General features: G+C 43.3%; 3 protein-coding genes across 7 annotated transcripts in view; 1 reads left to right on the top strand and 2 right to left on the bottom strand.

Moving 5' to 3' along the window:
• Positions 1-10,479, bottom strand: part of VMP1 (vacuole membrane protein 1) — a 65,004-nt gene extending 54,525 nt beyond the window's left edge. Inside the window, exons 1-4 of one of the 4 annotated variants that reach the window (XM_062012366.1) lie at positions 10,391-10,418; positions 7,775-7,928; positions 6,286-6,405; positions 1,960-2,061 (exon numbers count right to left, since the gene is read on the bottom strand). In XM_062012366.1, coding sequence (XP_061868350.1) covers positions 1,960-2,035 — 76 coding nt within the window. In that variant the 5' untranslated portion in view covers positions 2,036-2,061; positions 6,286-6,405; positions 7,775-7,928; positions 10,391-10,418. Of the gene's footprint in view, positions 1-1,959; positions 2,062-6,285; positions 6,406-7,774; positions 7,929-8,830; positions 8,856-10,390 lie in introns of those variants that run through there. The other 3 variants (XM_062012364.1, XM_062012367.1, XM_062012365.1) reach the window with 3 other exon arrangements.
• An 81-nt stretch (positions 10,480-10,560) lies between these two features.
• PTRH2 (peptidyl-tRNA hydrolase 2) lies at positions 10,561-11,928 on the top strand. Of its 2 annotated transcripts, none has more exons than XM_062012481.1 (2): positions 10,561-10,778; positions 11,275-11,928. In XM_062012481.1, exons 1-2 carry the CDS (start codon positions 10,758-10,760, stop codon positions 11,809-11,811), a joined length of 558 nt encoding a protein of 185 aa, XP_061868465.1. In that variant the 5' UTR covers positions 10,561-10,757; the 3' UTR covers positions 11,812-11,928. The 2 variants fall into 2 exon arrangements, with proteins under 2 accessions (XP_061868465.1, XP_061868466.1); XM_062012482.1 differs by lacking the exon at positions 10,561-10,778 and adding an exon at positions 10,790-10,972.
• Positions 11,929-13,083: 1,155 nt separating this feature from the next.
• Positions 13,084-20,430, bottom strand: part of CLTC (clathrin heavy chain) — a 31,506-nt gene continuing 24,159 nt past the window's right edge. The window contains exons 28-32 of the mRNA XM_062012630.1: positions 20,248-20,358; positions 19,384-19,554; positions 18,878-19,099; positions 14,846-14,921; positions 13,084-14,506 (exon numbers count right to left, since the gene is read on the bottom strand). Of these exons, the coding sequence (XP_061868614.1) occupies positions 14,382-14,506; positions 14,846-14,921; positions 18,878-19,099; positions 19,384-19,554; positions 20,248-20,358 (705 nt within the window). The 3' untranslated portion in view covers positions 13,084-14,381. The remainder of the gene's footprint in view (positions 14,507-14,845; positions 14,922-18,877; positions 19,100-19,383; positions 19,555-20,247; positions 20,359-20,430) is intronic.

Here is a 20,430-nt window from a genome sequence, read left to right as displayed (position 1 = left end):
ATACATTAAGTCAAACGTCACTGACCTCCAGCACAGAGACTGTATTTCACTTTGAACTTTTGAATTTGGTTCTCTTCCAAAGCTATTCTCAGACTTCTCCAAGTGAACTAGATTGAATTACACATGTTCTTTAGTCACTGTATAACTGGGTATAGCACCTACCCTCTCAGTCAGGATCCCTGGGCCATGGTAAGCCTTGCCATGCTGCTCAGCTTCTCCAAAATGAGCCCACCAGACAGGAAGTGATCTCATGAAAAGGATCTGCCTTCATACCACAGTCCTTTGCTGGGCTGACCCTGTATGTTTGGTTGCTTTTAACTGCAGTGATTTCCTTCTCATGCAGAGCTCAGCACTACTGTAACACCAGTCCCTGTACACTACCACATAAGCCCAGAAGAACGGTTCTTCTAATAAATAGGGTATTTGTGCTTAGAATACCAATAATAAAAACCCCAGCTCTTTTGTGGATGAGAAGGGCTTGTTTAAAGGCTGTCAAGTTAACAAGCAGTAGTAACTCTTTACACTTTTAAAGAAAATGAATTCTGAAATAAGACAGGAAAATGTATCACAGAGCAATGGAGAAAATACACAACATTAACTCTTGTATCCAAACACACATCAAACTTGTTTAAACATCACTGCTACACAAAGTCAAAACAGAAGTACTCTGTCCTGTATGTGTTTAAAGCATTGCAACAGATCAAATGAATTTTAAATTCGTCAAAAGCTGTTGCATTTAAAATATTCATCTAATGGGAATCCCTGGCATATTGTAAGACAAGATGGATTATTTCACTCTTATTCCACTAACTGAAACGTGCTGCCTTATCAGATGCTAATATTTACATAGAAATTGCATACCTCATTAGTCACATAGCCCATTTGATTTTGTATTCTTTAGCTGTAGGCATCAGTTGCTTTAGATGAACTAAAAGAAATCCTACTATGACAAACACTGCATAGCATCCACGTTCCCTCAGAGATACAGAACGATTTAAACCTTTACATGAAAAAGCTTTACTTTGTTTCATACATACATTCAGTTCTTCCTCAAATTTTGCCACATTCATTGCCTCAAGCACTTCTCTATTTTTTCACCTAATGTGTCTAATAGAAATGATTCAACTTTGGTTTTTATGGCCTTGTTTTTAGTAAAGGTAAAGACATAAAAAACAATGGTGTAAGACTGCTTACAACTTGAGAAATAACTTGGTTACAAAACTTAATTAAACATGGAACTGGCACACTCAAAGCTGACAGGAAACAAGCTCAGATCATTATCATTTCTATGCTATACTACATGGCATGGATAGTTAGCTCTTCCTGAAACATTCTGAGGTTATTTTTCATGAATCCTAAACATGAACAGGAGCCTACTTCAGAAATACCAGTAGGAAAAACAGAGGAGAGGCAGGAGATGAAGGAGTTAACTGTTATGCCAGTAATTTATCACTGAAACTGATAAATCACAGTGAAGCTGTCAACAGAAAAGCTAGAAACTGGAGACTAATAACTGGATTTCTTCCAAAAGAAAACACATTTTTCTTACTAACTTTTCAGTGCCAAAGGGTGGGGCTGTATAGCCTGACTTCTACCCACACTTATTTGCCAACTTAGTTTTTCAGCTCAGTCCTGTTGCAGCCTCTGTTGGTACTCAAGTCAGCTTTACAGGGCTTGCCTGCATATCAACTACAGAACAAGAACTCTGGAGGGAGAAAAGAGTATAGAGAAAACTGAACAGAAACACACAGCATAAAGCTATCCTGTGGCTTTACAATGCACAAATCCTCCAGTCTTCAGATTTAGAAATGGCTGAAGTTTCCAAGATGGATTCAGGCACTGAAGCCCTTTGCATTATCTGAGTATAAAGGGCACCAACATAAATTCCTTTTCAGTATTGTGCTGGGTACTTTACACTCCAAGCTGATCAGCTGAGAGCAAGAAGTCATTTCCACCTACCTGTAAAGTTTCCATTGTGCTGTTCTTTGATCATTCCTATGCGTCTCTGGTCACAATCTGTTCCATTCTCTGCCATTTCATAGATCAGTCACGTATGGGGATCTGATAGCAGAAGAAAACCAAAGAGCACAATGTCTCTAGTTATGAAGACTTCATTTACTCTGTAGTCAAAAGATACAGACAAACATCCAGTAGTTCTTCAAATCCAAATCACAGTTATCCTGCGTTACACCATTACAAAGGAGACACTGACTCCATTCCCACGGTGACAAAGACTAAAACATTTCCACCTACATAATAAATAATAATCCATAATACATTTTTCACTTAAATAACAAAACTCCCTCACTTCTAGCAACTGAACAAAAGCTTGTTAAACAATCCACTCAACTAATCAGTCCACTCTTTGGGCTCCAGAAGCAGCAACTTAGTTAAATTCTGAGCGAGAAGAGCTTAAAACTTGATTCTCATCCAAGAAAGCATCTATTCTGAAACTAACTTCCAGGTAGCTGGCATGCCAGTAGACCTCAAACCTCACACCCTGAAAAATAGCCTTGAATATGGTTAACTAAGATACAGAACTGCATCTCATGTTTTGCACAGTCTAACATCCCAAAACCAGAAAAGGTAAACTCTCCAAGGGACAGGAGTTTTCTGATGGAAGGCTTTTATAAAACGTGTCTATTTTACCTGGTAGTTTAAGCCTCTCTCTAGTGAGATCAGCCTTAAAAAGTGCAAAAGAACAGCTGTGGTTTTCTTTATCCAGGGGAGTTAATACTGCAATAATTGGAAGTCAGCATGAAGCAGAATGTTGCAAGAGCTTCTTTTTCCCTCCTTAAAAAAAACCCAACTACAACAAAACTGAAGAGCTGACAATTCTTATGCAACTGAACACAAAGAAAGTAGCCAGACTCCTTGCTTTAAAAATCCTCTCTTGAATCTTACAATGCTTTCTGGAGTTTTATTTTTGACAATAAGAGTCCTACAAAGCTAAAGCTTCTTATTTGCATTGTGTTTCTCCCTCTAAGCAAATATGATTTACAGGTTTTGATTTGCTGCTTTTGTTGGAAAGAGCAGCAGTGCAATATTAAAATGACAGGTTATATAAAACTGTCTAGGGGAGGAAATGAATGCAAACAAATCTGCTTCCCCTTTGGTTTATGTTAGGCTTAAGAGCCAAGCAGCAGCTCAGGTTTGGTAAACAGGACTGTCATAAGTTTTTTGGGTTTTAAAATAAAATGTTAAAAGATTTCAGACCCTCTGTTCATTTCACATTTCCAGGGTTTCACAAGTCAGTTTTAGGCAGATATTCTTCTAAACAAATACAAGCCTTGTGCACTATTTGTAAAACAGAAAAACCTGCTAGCTAGAATGGGATGATTAAAGAGGTTTTACTTAAAACCCAACAGTCAAAAGCATCAAGGTCCTGGGATAGAGCTTTCCTCCAACACCTTCTTCTTGAATGAAGTGCACTGAAATCTGTCTAGTTAAACAAGCCAGCAGAAACTCATCTCTGGCATGTTACAGTTTCTATTCATTGAACCTTGGACCATAAAATACTCAGACCACCACAACTAATAAAACAGCCTTGCAAAGGTTTCCTTCTGAAAAATGCTGAAGGGCTCCATAGTCAGACAATGAGAACAGAGGGCTGACCTGCTGCAGCAGGGCCTCTCCAGCATCATCCTGAAGTCTCTTGCAATCAAAAGTTTGCCCTAAACTGACAGTTGAACACCAGAGAAATGTGAACCTCCTCCTCTCCTCAAATAAGTGTTACAGCAGCCTGATACTCTGGAAGTCAGTGGAGTTACACCAGGACTGAGTTGAGGACAACCAGGCAGTCGCTATGGTGATACAAGGATCAAATGTTTAGCCACCTCCTGATTTCATTAGGATGCTAAGTCCCTGTAGATGGTGGAGTCTCTTGTTTCTGCTGACTGCACTTGCTGGCAGCCCTCTCATCGTTTCATATATATAAATATTTGTATACATACACAATATCAGCTTACAGGTACACACACATATGTATATCACTCACACACTACACATTTACACACACAAAGCTCAAATTGCAGAAGGGGACTATAAAAATTGGGCATCCAGAGTTAGAAAGCTTGATGTTCTCAGAAAACTGTTCAGGAAGCAACAGCCATCAGAGCTGTTCTGAACACAGCCACACTAGAAAAAATATGTTCTGGTTTAGGGAACTTCAGTCACATTTTGTTGGCTTAAATATAACTAACATTAAAAAAACCTCAACAACTTAACTGGAAGCCACATATTCCTCATTTTGAAATCCATCTTCTTCCCTTGTGCAAGTCCAGTCTTCAAAATTCAACTCTCAATTGGTTTGGTCTCTGCTTTCAGTTTAATTACATTAAGAAAGTTAATTTGCTGTAATTCAAACCACACTCCACATTTAATGCTAAAATCCAAGCTGTACACAACTTCCTCTCTGTGAACCAAATTCCACCACAGTCCGTTAAACTTCTTAGTGGCAAAAAAATCATCAGTCCCTGGGAATCTCAAGTGTTACACACATACTACAGCTTTCACAAGCTCAACTAACAGAGTCAGTTTTACCCTGTCTGCCTGGAAAGTCAATAATCTGGGATTAGCTTTGCATAAGGCTACCTCAAATACACAAGTCAATGTTTACAGCAACGCAGATTAATAATCCCCTTGCCCACTTCTGCAGGGCAAATACTTGTTAAACAGGTCTTGAAGTTCAACCATTCTGTAGAAAAACTCTAAAGACTTGTATTTAAAAGTCCAGTTGACTGGGAGATTTGATACCTATTCACATGGCAAGTCCAAATGAGCTGTAATTCAGAAATCAAACCCTTCCTGGCTTCAGAAAAAAACCTCTTGGTTTACTAAAGTTTAATTATACTTAAAGTATTGTAGCATCAGGAACTAGAGGATGTGCATCCAGAATGCCCAGTTCTCTGGTCTGTTGCTCTGGTTGACCCTTAGTAAAATCACTAGTCCTGCACTAATGTCTCCCCATGGAGATTAACTAGAGTGGGAGGCTGATCCAAAACTGAGTTATCCTTCATTAACTGCATCTACATCTTCAAGTCTACACCATTCCATGAGGGAAATTCCATCTGCTGAGCAGAACTTCACTTTTTATGAATGCTGAAAAAGACTGAGTCCATAACCAAAAATAAATTTGCCTGATGTATTGAGTAGTTACCAGCAAATGTAAAAATAAACTATTTAAAAGAGTGAGAAAAACAACTTTGAACTGTTTTTGTATCAGAGATGCTTAGATCATTTGTTAGAGCGATGCTCACACAAGAACTTCTTTGTAGGGCTGAACAAATAGCCCACAATACACTATTCAGCTTTAGTGCAATTCATAACACTAAGTATAAAAAGACAATTATTGCTAGTCAAAAATTTAAATTGGTCAACAAAAAGGGCTTACAGTAACTGTGACTGGCACTCACAGCCAAAGTGAGAGAAAGCAAAACAAGCTATTAGAGCATGAGAACATAACAAATTTAGGCACTGCAATCTCTGCACTCTGTCATCAGAGAAAAGGACAAAAGTCTCTTCTTTCTGAAGCTCTGGGGAGGGTGCAATCCAAGTGCTGGGTGCGCTGACGTAAAAGGAAACCGTTTAAGACCAGGCAGTTGGGTGCTTTGTGAGCAGAACGTGGACTTATGTTCTGTACTGAGGGTTTTTGAGGACTCCTTTCCAATGTGCTGAAACAACAAGGATGCTGTTAAACTATTCTAAATGATCTCACTGCTTTCCCAGACGTTGTTTGAATCACTAATTCTTAACACTTCTTAATAAGAGAGGCCCTGGAACCCTGACTCTCATCTCCATCAGTTACTTGCCACACAGCTGCTAGAACCAGTTTTATAGCTTAGACCATTTGGCTGATGTTTTCTCCCAGCCACCTTAGAGAAGCACCATTTTCAGTCTTTTGGGATTTCTTGCATTTTGAGACAAATGTCCCAACTCTGACAATATCCTGCTGCTTCTTCCTCCTCAACTTTTCTGCTGACCACTTCCTCATCTTTATCTACATGGCTGTTCTTCAATAACAACAAAGAGAACAAAAGACCGAAAACAGACTTTCATATGTGGGTAAGGAATTACCCTAAACAAGACAGTGTTACACACCTGTAACATGGCTTTGCTTCAGTCATCAGATGCTCTACAGAGGCAAGATTAACACAGGGAACACCTTAACTTTTTTGGCAAAGTAGCAGTTGGGGGAGCACCTTCCCTCAAAAGTCAAAGCCTGCCTGGCACATGAACACATTTAGGTAAAGGATGAGATCAGTCTTGAAGCGAAACATTACATACCCTTCCAGTGCCGCACAACTATGTCACTCTTCACTGTTTCTTCTGTACTTGAACACAACTATGTCCTCAGCTCTGTAGATAATCAAGACCAAAGCGGCTGCTCTTCAAAACCTTCTGTCCCTACAGCGTAAGATAATGCTGTTCATCATGTGACACAAAACTGACACAGTTCCTAACTTGAAGGTTAACAGCTTTCCTAAAGATGATACAAAATAGAAGGAGCACTAGATTTTTTTGCAGTCCTTTAACACTCAGGGGAAGCACTCAATTAAAGGAAATTAGGACGTGTCTGAAAGAGGCTAAAAATCTCCACAGATTTAGCTATAATGGGTTACTTTGATACAAGTGCATTTATTCCCATATTAAAATGTTTTTCTAACTAAAATAACTTAATCCCTCAAAGGAAAAATAACTCAGTTAAAGACGACAGGTCTCCCTTTAGTGGGTTATGCCTCTCTACACCAGACCTATTTTTCAATTCCTGGCCAGAAACCATTTCAAAATGGTTAAAAATCATTTAACTCTGACAATTCAGAGTTAAAATTTCCATTTGCCCAAAGAAGACTTTGGATATGCTTTAGGAAAGAATGATTTAATATTGCTGTAACATGAGCTTTAGAGATCCCATGCCTTTTCTTCTGAAGTTACTAAAAGTTCTATCCCCGCCGTTAAGGCCACTTATATCAAACCATTCTCTTTGATGGATTTTCTCAGGTGAAACATGAATGTTGAGGGTTGTCTGTGTAGACCCAGCAGTAGAATCAGGTGCTACAATAACATGGTAGAGTCACTCTACAATATATAGATGAAAAGGCATGGCAGATGGTAGAAAAGACAAAATCCATGTTGTTTTAGTCTTTGCAGTGATGTCTTGCTGAAACTTCCAAAAAGAGGGTTTAAATTAAAGAAAGGGAACTGAAATAACTGGGAATGTGAACACTATCAGTGCAGCATCTCACACTACAATGCACATCAGAGGTCAGTCCCATGCTTCTCAGGCTAGCAGGAGGCAGCAGGTGTGGGGTGCAGATCACAGCTTACAGAACAAGACTGCTCCTCTGCTGACTGGGACGACACTCAAGCAGCAGCTGAGAAAACTTCTCTTAGTTTATCAGAGAAGGTGAAATATGCTGCTGAGAGTGTGACTCGGAAAGACCAACACAAGCAAAGAGAAAAGGCTTTGAAAAGTTTTTTGAAGCATTGGGAAAAGATCATAACTTGATATTCAGGCAATAAACTGACACAGTCACCTTCACAGGGCTATACAGAAATCCATGCACATACTATCTCTCAAGATGTTTGTCTGACAGCCCTCAAACTGCTTTCTGCATTCAGAAGGTGACAGTTAAGTTCTCCACCATCAACAGCACAGAAGAAAGGTCAGTCACAGGAATCTCACAAGAAGGTAACACACACTGCACTACAAAAGGACTGCTAACATCTGACTATGGAAGAATGAAGAGTTAAAAACATAAGAATACAACCTCACCTTTAAGAATTGCCACCTAACTCCTCCAGTAACAGGTGGAGAGTGCACATTTGGGGGGAACTTTGTCTTTATCCTATCTTGCAAGTGCTGGGACACAGTTTTCCGACAAGAGGATGTGTGAATGTGACAAGCCGTTACCTCCAGAGTGCTTCTTCTGTAAGAGGAGGTACAGCACAGATGAAAGGGAATGAACAGATGGACCTAACAAACCCCACAGAAAACAGCAGCTGAAATATGCTCCTGAAACAACAGTTTCTGCTTTTCATAGACATTAACCATCTCTAGCTAGAACCAATGCAGGTTCCACTATAGCTTGCTTGGCCATACACTGCCTGCACAAGGTGAATCACAGCAGCCAATTCTGAGCCTTGGAAGAGAGAAGAGTATTTTTTCAACAAGTCTGAAATACCCTGAACAGCTGCCTGCCTTACTTTTAACTTCTGTCTCCTGAGTCAGTTGGTGGGTCAGTGCACCACCAAACCAGCTTGGTGCTGCCTCATGACTAGAGCTACAGCCTGATCTAAGAATACAAAAAGCTTACATTGCAACAGCTTCAAGGCTGTGCCCTTCGTTCTCATGGACTAGCAAAGTCCATCCAGCTCACACTTCTCCACAATCACAGAAGTTAAAGTTCTAACCTGCAGGTAACAGTACGTTTCCCATCACCATTATATCAGAAAAGCTAATCTACTCTTATTATACATCAGGAGGAATAGTTTCTGGTTTAAAACCAAAACTTGTTAAGGAATAAGAGATCTCAATACATGCACTAATTACACAGAACATTCTAAGAGGAAGCATTCACAAAGTGAAGTCAGAAAGAGTTGTGACAGTCAAAAGATATTCAAAGCCAACCACAGGAAAAGAGCTCTCCAGTGGCAAGAACACAAATGTTCCAGCTAAGAGGTTTGCTTCCAGCATACTCACCTTCCTCATTACTACAAGCCACTTCAAAGCTACTACAGCTCATCCTTTCACACAGAAACCACAAGTACCATTGATTTCAGCTGTTCAGTAGGACAGGAAGCTTAGCTCAAATTAATAAGCAGCACTCACCTCTCATTTCACAACTGGACACATGTTTTTTTCAAACTCTCATCTGAAAACAAGGGATGAAGCCATTGTGATAACTGCCACTTAACAAGGAATCAAGAAAAGTCCATCCACTCTGCAGAAATAATGGCTTGAAGAGGACTGACAGCACAAAGCCCATTTCAGTAGGCAAACCAATGCATTGAGAAGAGCTTATATATGCTGTCATAAGGTATAAAGCATGAGAAGCCCCAGTGGACCTATCTGGCAGGAACTTGGGTGAAACAACCTTAGAAGAACACAATTGCTGACAGTCAACCTCTACCAAAAGCCACTGCTCAAGCAACATTCACATGCTCCAAGGTGTAAAAGAGGAATATCACACTCTCACCACCTTGGAGTGCTCAGCCCATGTTATTAACAGTAACTAAACCAGGATACCCACTTGTGGGTAAGCACATTGCAGAGAAAACAAGGACAGGAGAGAAGCCTGAAGAAAGGTCATACGTGTAGTCTGGAGTGGATAACCTGATTTCACAGCACTTTTAGAGATAAACACGCATTCTCAAACAAACTTGCTACCCTTTCTAAAGTAAGTCATGACCTGACCAGGACCAGGTCACCCAAATAGCTCGCCAAATATGTTAGAGGCAAAACTGGAACAAAGTGGGAACATTGCTGCTTTGTTTTCTTATGTAATCAGTGGATGACATTGGCCAGAGAACTAAAACTCAAACTCACACATCTAGTTGCTTAACTTCAGTCACCACAAATGAAACATTAAGAGTTTTATGGACTTTGGCCCAACTACTCAAGTCCACAAAACAAGCCACAAACAGTCTCTGGGAACAAGTACAGTCGGCATGATGCAGAAGATGCCGTTAGCAACCCGTTCGGGAAAGCACAACAGTTCTCCACCGGAGAAGCAGCCAAAACCCATCGGTAGCCGACTCTGCAGCTAGAAGGATGAATTTCTCCCTGTGTCATCAGGCACCATCCCTTGGGCCAAGGCAGAACGATTCTAACACGTAGTTTCCGGGGTTTTGTCCGGCGTGACGCGAAGCGACCCGAGCCGGTCTCCCGCGGGAGGGGGGATGAGCCCGCAGCAGTACAGCTCTGCTCAACGGTCGCGACGAGCTTTCTCCCGTGCTCCCAGCGCCGCGAAGACGGCTCTTCCCCCTCCCAACCGCCTCCTCCCTTGCACCGCTCAGCCTGCGGTCGCCTCCCGGTTCCCCTCCCCGGTTCACCCATCCCCGCGTTGGCAGAACACGACAGGGGCCGGCGCTGGGTCACGGTGCCCCCGGTCGCCACCGATCCCACTGCTGCTGACGGCTCCCCGACCCCCGGCAAGCCTGTGGCGAGCCCCGCGGCCAGCGTCCCGCCTCCAGCGCAGCCCGCGCCGGCCGCGGCCGTCACCACGGAGACGGGAGCGGCCCCAAGGTCGGCGCTGAGGGGGCGCAAGGGGGGAAGGTGGGCAGGTGCCGCTGAGGGGACGGCGGCGCGGCCCGCGGCCCGCCGGGGAAGCCCCTGCGGGAATCGAGACGAGTCTCGGCTCAGCCCTCGACCGGCCCCGGCCGCACTCACCCCGCTCCGCGCCGGCAGCTGCGGCTGGGCCTGGGCCAACCCGGAAGTAGAGGCAGGGCCGAAGCCGCCCCTCTCAGCTCACCGGCGTGCGTCACTTCCGGCGCGCCGCGCGCTCGCCGCCGCGTGTGGCGGGTTCCCCTCGTCCCGCTGGCGCGCGCCTGTGGCGTCATTTCCGCGCGTCGGCGAGGCGGCAGTGCAGGGCGGCGCGGGCGCGTGAGCGCGGCCGGAGCCCCTCACGGCGCCGCGACCCTCGGGCCCGCAGCGGCTCCGCGCGGCCTCACTCGCCCTCGGCTTTGGCCTCCTTTCTTCCATCGTGTTCAGACCTTCCGGCGGAAAAGGCCCTGGTGGGGTTGATCTGCAGCGGCTGATGAGCCAGCGGCGCGCCCAGGTGGGCGGGAAGGCCAAGGGCGTCCTGGCTGGGAGCAGCAGTGGGGGGGCAGCAGGGATTGTCCCCTGTGCTGGGCCCTGGGGAGGCTGCGGCTCGAGGGCTGGGATCAGGGTTGGGCCCCTCACTTACTGCCAGAGGGACACTGAGGGGCTGCAGCGTGGCCACAGTCGAGCAGCGGAGCTGGGAGCACAAAGGTACTAGGGAGGGGCTGAGGGAATGGGGGTGTTGGGCCTGGAGAAGAGGAGGCTGAGGGGAGCCAGCAGAACTCTCTGCAACTCCCTGACAGGAGGCTGCAGTGAGCTAGGGCCTTTTTTCCTCCAGTAACGAGTGACAGGACAGGAGGAAACAGCCTCAAATTGCATCAGGATAGGTTGAGATTGGAGCTGAGGCGTTTTTTTTAACAAACGTTTCTTGTCTGCAGGTAAGTACCTGCACTCACCCCAGCTGCAAATGCTTGAGTAAATTCTGTCCTTTCCCCTCCCTCTTTCCCAACCAGTCTCTGAAATCCATCATGGACTTCTTGTTTCAACCCGAGTTCTGCCATTTTATTGGTGGATTTCTCGCTGGAATACTTGTGGGATGGGACATTCACAGAAAATTTTCAAAGCCCGAAGATAGAAATGCTTCATCTGCACCCGAAAACAATCTGGAGAGCGACGGTGACATCATGGGAGAGTCAGGGGAGTTCAAGATGGTGCTGATTGTCCGCAATGATTTGAAGATGGGAAAGGGTAAAGTAGCAGCACAGTGTTCCCACGCTGCTGTTTCTGCTTACAAGCAAGTCCAGAAAAGAAATCCTGAACTCCTGAAACAGTGGGAGTACTGTGGCCAACCTAAAGTGGTGCTCAAAGCTCCGGATGAAGAGACACTGCTCCAACTCCTGACCAATGCCAAGCAGCTTGGGCTGACTGTGAGCTTAATCCAAGATGCAGGTCGTACTCAGATAGCTCCAGGCTCCAAGACAGTCCTTGGTATAGGGCCAGGACCAGCTGATGTCATAGATAAAGTTTCTGGTCATCTAAAACTCTTCTGACCTGGGGACCAAAGCAGTGTGAATGCAGTGATGTGGATCAGTACAGAAGGGGTCAACCCAGAGTTTGGGGGATTTTTCCCTGTCTTCTCTCTGGGTAAATAAAAAACCAGTTTTTGCAAGAGATCTGAATTTGCAAATCGTTCTATGTTGTGTTCTAGACTGGGAAAGAAAATGCTCTGCTTGAGGGGGGAGTTGAGGAAAGAGGTGGCAGAGTTTTGCTATCTGTAAGAAAGAACCCAGTGTATAAGTTAAGGATATTGCACTTGGTCTTGGTTAATGGCTTAAAAAGGTAATTTTTGCCATGTGTTAACAATGGCAGGTTCTCCCTCTCTGCCTTTAAGGTGGTTTTTTTGAGATCAATTCTTTAATTCAAAGGGAGCAGCTGCTGAAGGAGTAATTGCCCCATACAGCTGCGGGGTTGTAGCAACCTCCTGCAGAGTTTCTAATGGGGAGAGCTTGTAACTGCTGTGGGACTGACCAAGTCACACAGGCTTTGCCATGCAGAGCCAGCAAGCAGCAGTGAGAAACTGCTTTAGGCCATGCAAGGTAGAGGGAGTTGCCCTACATATAAACAGGTAGTACAGGGACTAACTTAAATCCTGAGTTGGGATTACAGGTCTTCCTGGATTTAAGGAAGCACTTGTTTGCAGATGCTACTGGCTAGTTCAGAGCACACTCATAGCAGCTCAGGTGTGAATTCTGTACTTGTGGCTTAAGTGTAGGTCTAACTATGAAGTTTCCTGCACTTTGAAGGAGGTGGAGTTTCTGAGAGTCAGTTTTCTAACAGCAGAACTCTCACACAACAGCTCTTTTGAGCACACCTCCTCCAGCCACGTCTTCCCCTGGAGTATCTACAATTTAAAAGAAAAAATGATTTGTCTCAACTTTCTAGACCCAGAAGGAGTGTCAGAAAGACCAACAGAATAAACACAGGATGGAGGAGTTTTTATACAGCACCTCTTAAGAATGACACTGCTCCCTGCAGCCTTTTGTTCCACCACTCTTGAACAAAGACCTACAGCCCATGGCAGGTTATACCCACCCCCAGAGCTGCTGCCACCTTCCATTACCCATGGGACTGCTCTGCTGACAGGATCACACGTGGCAACTGTGTGAGGCACAAGAGTGAGCAGGGAGGAGGTTCAGCCTCAGAGCTGGAACCTGACGCTTGAGGCCAATTCCTGGGTAGGAGACAGAAGCTTCTCCACCTATCACAGATATGGCCAGTGCTGCAATACTCATTACACTCAATTATGACAGTATTCATAGAGAAACATTTAAGTCAATTTTATTTGAAGCTAAATATATTTAAGGCAACTTACATACCTAGAACGTGATCTCAATTTAACTGACACCGTACTACAACCCTAATGTATCATCTGGGCAAATATGCTGGAGTTGACCACACTGCAGCCAACCAGTGAAAAGTGCTATTTTCTCCTCTCTGACATAATCTTTCTATAGAAAAAGCATTACATATTTTCTTGTATTGCCCCCTCAGTGCAAGACCCCACTCATGGCCTCCATTGCTGCTCTTCTCGTGGCCCCTCAAACCCCCGACCCTACACCCCTGGCACACCCCATACTATTAGCACTGTAATACTTGGTTCAACCTCAAAGGTTGTTTTTGAAGACAGTAAAGTGAAGCTACTGCTGTGCAGCATGTCCACAGTCCAGTAATTTATTTTTCAATTGAGTAATTTCAAATTGCACAAACAAAACAGCAATATGCTCGAATTCTCTCTTCTGTACACTCAAAACAGTGATCTAAAACACCACAATATCCAACATACACAAACCTCAGGGCAGGGTTAGTAAATACACAGATTGGAATCATGGTGCTCTGTTCCTGAATGGAATGTCCCACAAAAAGCACAGGATACAGCACAACATAAGGTCATCTGTTACATATGGAGTGAGCAAAAAGACACTAGCATTTTCTATATGCATAACTGGAAAAACCTGCATAGGTTAAGGGAAATAAAACCCAAACAAAACCCTTTTACTCATTTTAAGTCAGGCAAGGTTGTCTGTACGCATTGTAAATTCTTTTAGAGCTATGCAATCCAACCAGGGTAGGATATGCTGATTAGTGTTGTCTCTGGTCAGCAAGTCTTGCAAGGTCAAATACAAGTAATCTTTGCTTTAGCTTTCTCCCAGTATACAGTGAGACTTAAATGCGTTTAGGATAGACAGTACATACTGTAAGCTGCTCACATACAAGGAACTTAAGATTCAATATTAGAGTTTAACACTATAGAGTGCAAATCAGAATCTTCACAATAGACTTAATGGTAATAAGCAGTCCTGCAAAAGCCCACTTGAACAAAGTCGTTTAAACTATTCCCCTCTTTAAAGTAAAGCCTAAATGACATGGAATGTGGAAAAAAGAGATTTAACAGAAGTGATTCAAACAGTTTGCGCTAGAAAAAACAGTCCTTCATGAAATCAAGGTGACAAGAACACGAGGTCAAACTCTTTGCTTTTCCCTGTTATGAGTTAAAGCGGGGAGGGACGGTGGAGTTTCAGTAAGAAAATAACACTAGCTCCAAACTGCCTGGTGCTGCCCCTCACATGCTGTACCCAAAGCCAGGCTGCGGCTGCCCGTACGGAGGTGCGGTGTAGCCATAGCCAAAAGGTGCCTGGGGAGGAACTGCGACGCTGGGTCCTGCTGTCAACATTAGCTGGGGCTGACCTGGAAGACAAAACAGTTTCATCTTTATTCCTTGGAACTGAGACTCCAGTCAGCAAAAACCCTGCATTTTCCCTGAAGACATCTGTGTTGAACAGTAGCTCCCTAGTACAAGCTAGGACAGTGTTAAATTCTGCAGTTCCTCTCCAATCTGAGCAGCAATGTCTCTAGCAGAAGCTGTACTTTGTCTAGTATTTTGGAACAACGTTCCCTTGAGACTTGATTTCACATGAGTGTTTCCATTTCTAAGGACTACCTTGGGTAAAAACACAAACTTATCCAGAGAAGTCTTGTTTTCAAACGCAAAATTTGATCCTGGCAAGACAAGAACTGAAGCATTACCATAAACAATGGGTTGTGTTTCTGTGGCTTGCTCCTCTTCCTTTCTCAAAGACTCTGATGCATCCAGTTTATCCACCTGGAATTGAGACCAACAATTAAAAAGCTCCTCTAAAATAAGTACTTATTCATGGCAGAGAAGTGGAAAAGCCTTAGTGGTATGTTAACACCCATCAGGAAAAGGAGACCATTTACAAGTTAAGATCAATTCAAGTAGCAATGTTGGTACTGATGCAGTCAAGATCATCTGTTTCCTGAAAAAATATCCCTAATTGAGGGACTTGTGGAACTTCTTTGAAAGCTCACTCCAGGCTGAAGCTTCTTATGAAAGGTTCCACTCTGGACTAGAGCTACTTAGCCATCAGTAAGCTCAGTCAGCATTCCTCCAAATGCTTCAAACTCAGATTTTAACAAAGCCAGTTGGAGACTTTTGGTGTTGGAGCAGCTGCTAAAGACACTGCCCAGGCCTGGAGAAGTTTCCCTGAATGTAACATTGAGGCAAAATATCCCAAGTTGGTATTTGCATACAGCAGACTGCAATAGCATCCGACATGTCACTTGAGCCTCAAGAGTTCACTTTCCAAACCCATTCAACTCATGCAATTTAAGTTCAAATGCAGAGAATGCATGTGTATAAGATTTGCTTTTTTTCCCACTTTAGAACTGTGTGGCAGTCAGCCTAAACCCACAAACACTCAACTTGTTGGAGCTTAACACACAGTAACAAGACAAGACTAGCCAGCTTCACTCTGCTGCACAGCAAGTGCACTTGTGCTGTTAGCCCACCCCTACAGAAAGGCAAGAGAGAAAAAACACTTATTTTGTGGTGAAATATTGCTTGTTACTAGAACGGATCCAAGGAAACTCAGCATTACTACAGTCTAAGGCAAGCCCTGAAACTAAAATCACAAATATTAGGTAGTGATATTTTACCTGGGAGATAAGACTCAGAATAAAGTCAGAGACAATCATGCCAATCAATTTAAGACAATAAGACAACTCACAAACCAGATTAATCTTTTGTTTTCATCCACCAGTCCAACAGTTTTCAGCTTAACTGTGCTACACATATCCCTGCAGGCAGCTTTAATGGCTTTCTTCCATTTAGTGGTATCAGGTTGATGGAATACACACTGTAAACCTGTAACCTCAGTTAGAGGCATAAATCCAGGAAGCGGTTTAAGTCCTGAGGCTTTATGAGTTCATTCATTGACTGAGCTTTCACAGCAAGCCTTTTGTTGCCTCATATCAGCATCTGGCTTGCTACTGTCAAAAAGTGCACACGAGTCTATGCCAATGCTTCAAGACTCATTTCCAGATACCAGTGCTGAGAACTGCACTGGTTTTAACTCAAATAGCAACACATCAAACACAGAAGCGCAAGTTTGGAGATGCAAATCCAAGTAGAATGTGCAGATTTTGCTACTAAGCAGAGGCATTTGGCTTATGCACACTTAGAAAGCTTCCAGCCCAGGACATTTAATGCATTTTTGACCCAGTTTTGATGCCTCCCCTCAGAGCTAAACAAGTATTTAACAATAACAAGTGCAAGTTTGAAACCAGCCTGCAGGATGGTTCTTAAACCACTTGCTTAAGCATCACCAGGTTCAGTACCCTACACACGTGTAGAGAGATTGGTTTAAAGGCTTTTCCACAGGGACTGCAATAAGCTGCAGAGGAAAAGTAACATGCATTCAATGTTATTGTGTCATGTGTGCATGAAAAAGAGGCAAAAGTACTGAAGCAAGAGTGAGGTCTGAAGATGACTGCCATACAGGCTCCCCCCAAAAAACCACACGCAGCCCACAGCAATGCCTTGTAGCTTAAGGAGTAGTGGGATGTAATTGCAATGACTGCTACACATGCTCAGTTTATGCAAACACTGCAGTTCAGTTACCTTTTTTCACACACACTCTTTCTTACTGCCTCACTTACTAGCTGCCGAAGGACCTTACATTATACATTTTAGTCAGGTTAGCCTTGAGTTCCAGTGGTGTAATTACAGACATCTTGTCACCAAGCAGCAGTTTGCATTTAAGTCCATCTTAAAACCATTTGTCAGTTCGTTTGCCCTTTGCTCAACCACATTAATGGAAAACTCACACTAGGGCTGACTCTGGGTTAAGGAGAATCAGACTGGTATTTGTACAGAAGCAGATGGACAAAAACCTTAACAAGATTGCCCTTCAGGAGAGCAAAATTGCTCAGCTAAAGGCAAGTCTCAGAAGAGCAACATGCATTACCTTTTCTCTTCTTTTTTTTGTGAATGAGGTAGCAAGAGGAGTTTAGTGAAGCTGAAGAGCTTGGAAGGCAGTTCTTTTTGCACAACTACAAGAAATTTACTACAGGGAAGAGAATCACAGACTTGGTCTAATAGCTGAAGTTTTAAGTTGCTATGTGAACTAGAGCACCATGTGGATTAGACTAGCACCGTAAGAACTGGACATTTGAATGAGGAAGAGTCTCTTCTGAAGCAGCTAGTATCTACTCTGCCTACTGTCAGCACACATTAGTAATGGTCAAGAGATCAGAAACTGGATCACAGTCCTTCAAACTAGCAAATGCCTTTTTCATTTATGGTTCAGAGACAGTGGTCCAAGACGTCATTACGTCTTACTGTAGGAGGTTCTTCCAGCCAGACTGGCCATTGAATAACAGCACTTGGGTATCTTTTTAAATACCAGGTTGACTGTGATCCAGCTGATCACCTGTATGCCCTTCCTGAGGATCTAGTAGCTTATTAGTAGCAAATGACTCTACTTTTGTCCTACAGCACTAGCTACTTGCAGAGTTAAACAATTTGCATATGCTTTAGTGGTATTTTGTTTGGGGGGAAAAGCAGTAGCAGCAGTGTAGTAAACGTAGGAAAGAAAAAAAACTCATGCAGAATCCTTAGACTTAGTCCTCCAGACTTAAAGATGGAAAACAAGAATCAACTTTCACCTTTTCCTTTATTGCATCAACCTGCAAAGGAATTCAGAAGGTGCAGCTTAGAAAAATCAAATTCCATATTTAGCATATAAAAGGTAGAAACAAAAGCGTCAGGGAAGAAATAATTAAGGTACAGGCGAGTAAAAACAAAGATACACCAGAAGTATCTGCTTTAGAAAGGCAGTTCTGCTTCTTGCTAGATGTTACCTCATTGATTTCACTGGCTACACTCCCTTTATATCCTAATCCATTAGCAGATAATGAAATTTTAATCTCTAAGAACCCTACTCCAAGACTACTCCTACTCAAGAGGCCTCGTATTAGAGTGGTACATCGGGTACATCTGACAGGCAATGCTACTGCTTAGATAGCTCCCCACCTCCCCCAAAACATAGCATTTAAGGATAGCAGATTGCTATGGGACTACAGAGTAGTCCTGCCTTTAGAAGTCACAGTCAGGCAAATCTAGACAAGCAGGCACTCTGGTCTCTCTTGACTTAAGCTCGAGTTAAGCTTTTACTTGTCACAGAAGGAAGAACTTACAGCATTTCACTCTAAAAGCTTCAGCTGGGAAAATCTTACTATTTAACTAAAATCTTGTTCAAGGCTGTCAGGATCATTACAAATATTTTTCCCCATCCTAAGTCACTTCAAACAAAAGCTGAGTCACCATTAGTGCCATTAAGTATCAAAGCCACATTTTAGAGTTAAATGCACAGCAGACCAAGTTAACTCGAGGATCTGGCTATAAAGCTTTTTTAGTATAGAATCTTTTTTAGTATAAATGGGTTTAGTTTGAGCTTGATCCCAGCTGGGATTCCTGATTGACACAGCCTGAATCCTGCAGCTACTTTAAGACACTGCCCATGGTCAGCCAAATACTACTGATGTAGGTTCTGTATTGGTAGATAAGGTGGAGTTTGCAAGTGTTTCAGTCTCTTAGAGGGCGAAGTCTCTCCCCAGATGGACTGAAAAATAAGTGTGGACATGGACAGACAGACATTTGACAAAGCCCATATCAATGTTAGTAGCAAGCAAACAGTCTCAAGGCATACACCACAGTGACTAACAAGCTTTTAATATTGGAGAAGCACCTGCTCTTACCTTGGTCAGGTATTCCTTCATGACCTGAATAAAGTACGGCATGGCAAAGTCCATGATGTTGTGCCTCCAGGCTGTTTCCAAGACAACATCTGGCCTTAAGAGATCGTAGCAGGTGAAGAGACAAGCACCAAAGCATTCTCTCTTGTTCTCCTGCAAGAACCACTGCAATAGCTCTTCTGCCAACTCAGTATCTTTGGATTCTGAAGCATACTGCATTGCATCCTACAACAGGAGAGAGCCTGTTTAGTCTCAGATGCCCCAGTGCAGTCACTGACACAGACTATTTAACTTAAGCTGCAATCCATTACTGACATTAGCAGAGAAGAGGCATTCCATGACTTGTTTCCAAGAAATTTGTCCCTCCAGTGCCACTCTAAAGCAAGACTTGACAGAGAAGCTACAGGCACCACCTACTGGCATCCAAAAAGATGCAGCTTTACTAGAAAAAGTCACACACCTCCAAAACAAGCCCAGCATGCTAATCCAGACCTGTGTAGTGGTCTTACCTTATACAGTCTGTCTTTCTTACAGAGCTCTACACTCTGTTTCCAGCGATTGTTGCCCTTGAAGAGATACGCAGCAATCCTTCGGAACTCTATTAGCTCGTGTTTCTCCAAGCGCTGAGCAAGAGAAATGTTGTCAAAGTTGTCATAAGCATCTATAGAAGTCCTGAGAGCCTGAGGTAGGTAGAACAACAACAAAAAAAGAAAGTTATTCACACCTCAAATGTGCAACTGCATCCACAAAGACACACTCCATACATTTTAGGTTTGTATTCCTGCTTCTAGGAGGATAAAGTGTTCCAGCCAGATCTGCAGAGGGGACTTCTTTGAGAAGCTGCTGTTTGACATACATGTAGCTTAGAGTATTCCAGTTAGTATTTTCAGTAGTGGGTGCTGAGGTTAAGAGCCTCTGAACCCCAGACAGCTGCTCTCTGAAAGCAGTACAACAGCTAGACATTGTAACCATTTGCCCTTTCTACAAGTTCCTTCCTTAGCACCCATTGTTTGCCTTAAAGAAAAGCTGTCTGTCACACAAAGCAGCCAGTCTATCCCCAGTAAAATGACTCCAAGTTACTAATGGTTCTCCACTAAATCCTTGGCAGCTCACCACTAGTTCAGTCTGAAGTGTCAAAGAAAACATACTTAAGGAATGGAAGTTAACAGCAAGCAGGTAAAAGCTACTGAGAAGAAGTGAGAAACCTGTGTTTCTAGATGTCAAACACACCCCAGAATATTAGGTTAGCACTGACACAGAAGCCAGCATGAACAGGACTTTGAAATTCAGGAATAGCTGCCTCTGCTATGAATCATATACAACATACATGTCAATACCTGTTCTAGATGTTACTGTTTCAAGACAGGACATACCTGGTAGTCTTCTTCAATAATGAAGAGGTTGTTCAGGGACTCATTCACCGATTTGTTGTTGTGATTCTGAACAGAGCGCAGGTAAGGCTTAACCAGTGGCAGCTGTTTAACCTTCAAGGAATCAGATACATTTAAGTCAAGATAACTTTTTCTTGTAGAGGTCTCCCAGCACCTCCCCTGTGA

The sequence above is a fragment of the Colius striatus genome, chromosome 20 (genome assembly GCF_028858725.1).
Source record: "Colius striatus isolate bColStr4 chromosome 20, bColStr4.1.hap1, whole genome shotgun sequence".
Lineage (NCBI taxonomy): Eukaryota > Metazoa > Chordata > Aves > Coliiformes > Coliidae > Colius > Colius striatus.
The sequence above is the reverse complement of the archived record's forward strand: the minus strand, read 5'-3'. Positions and strand labels throughout refer to the sequence as shown.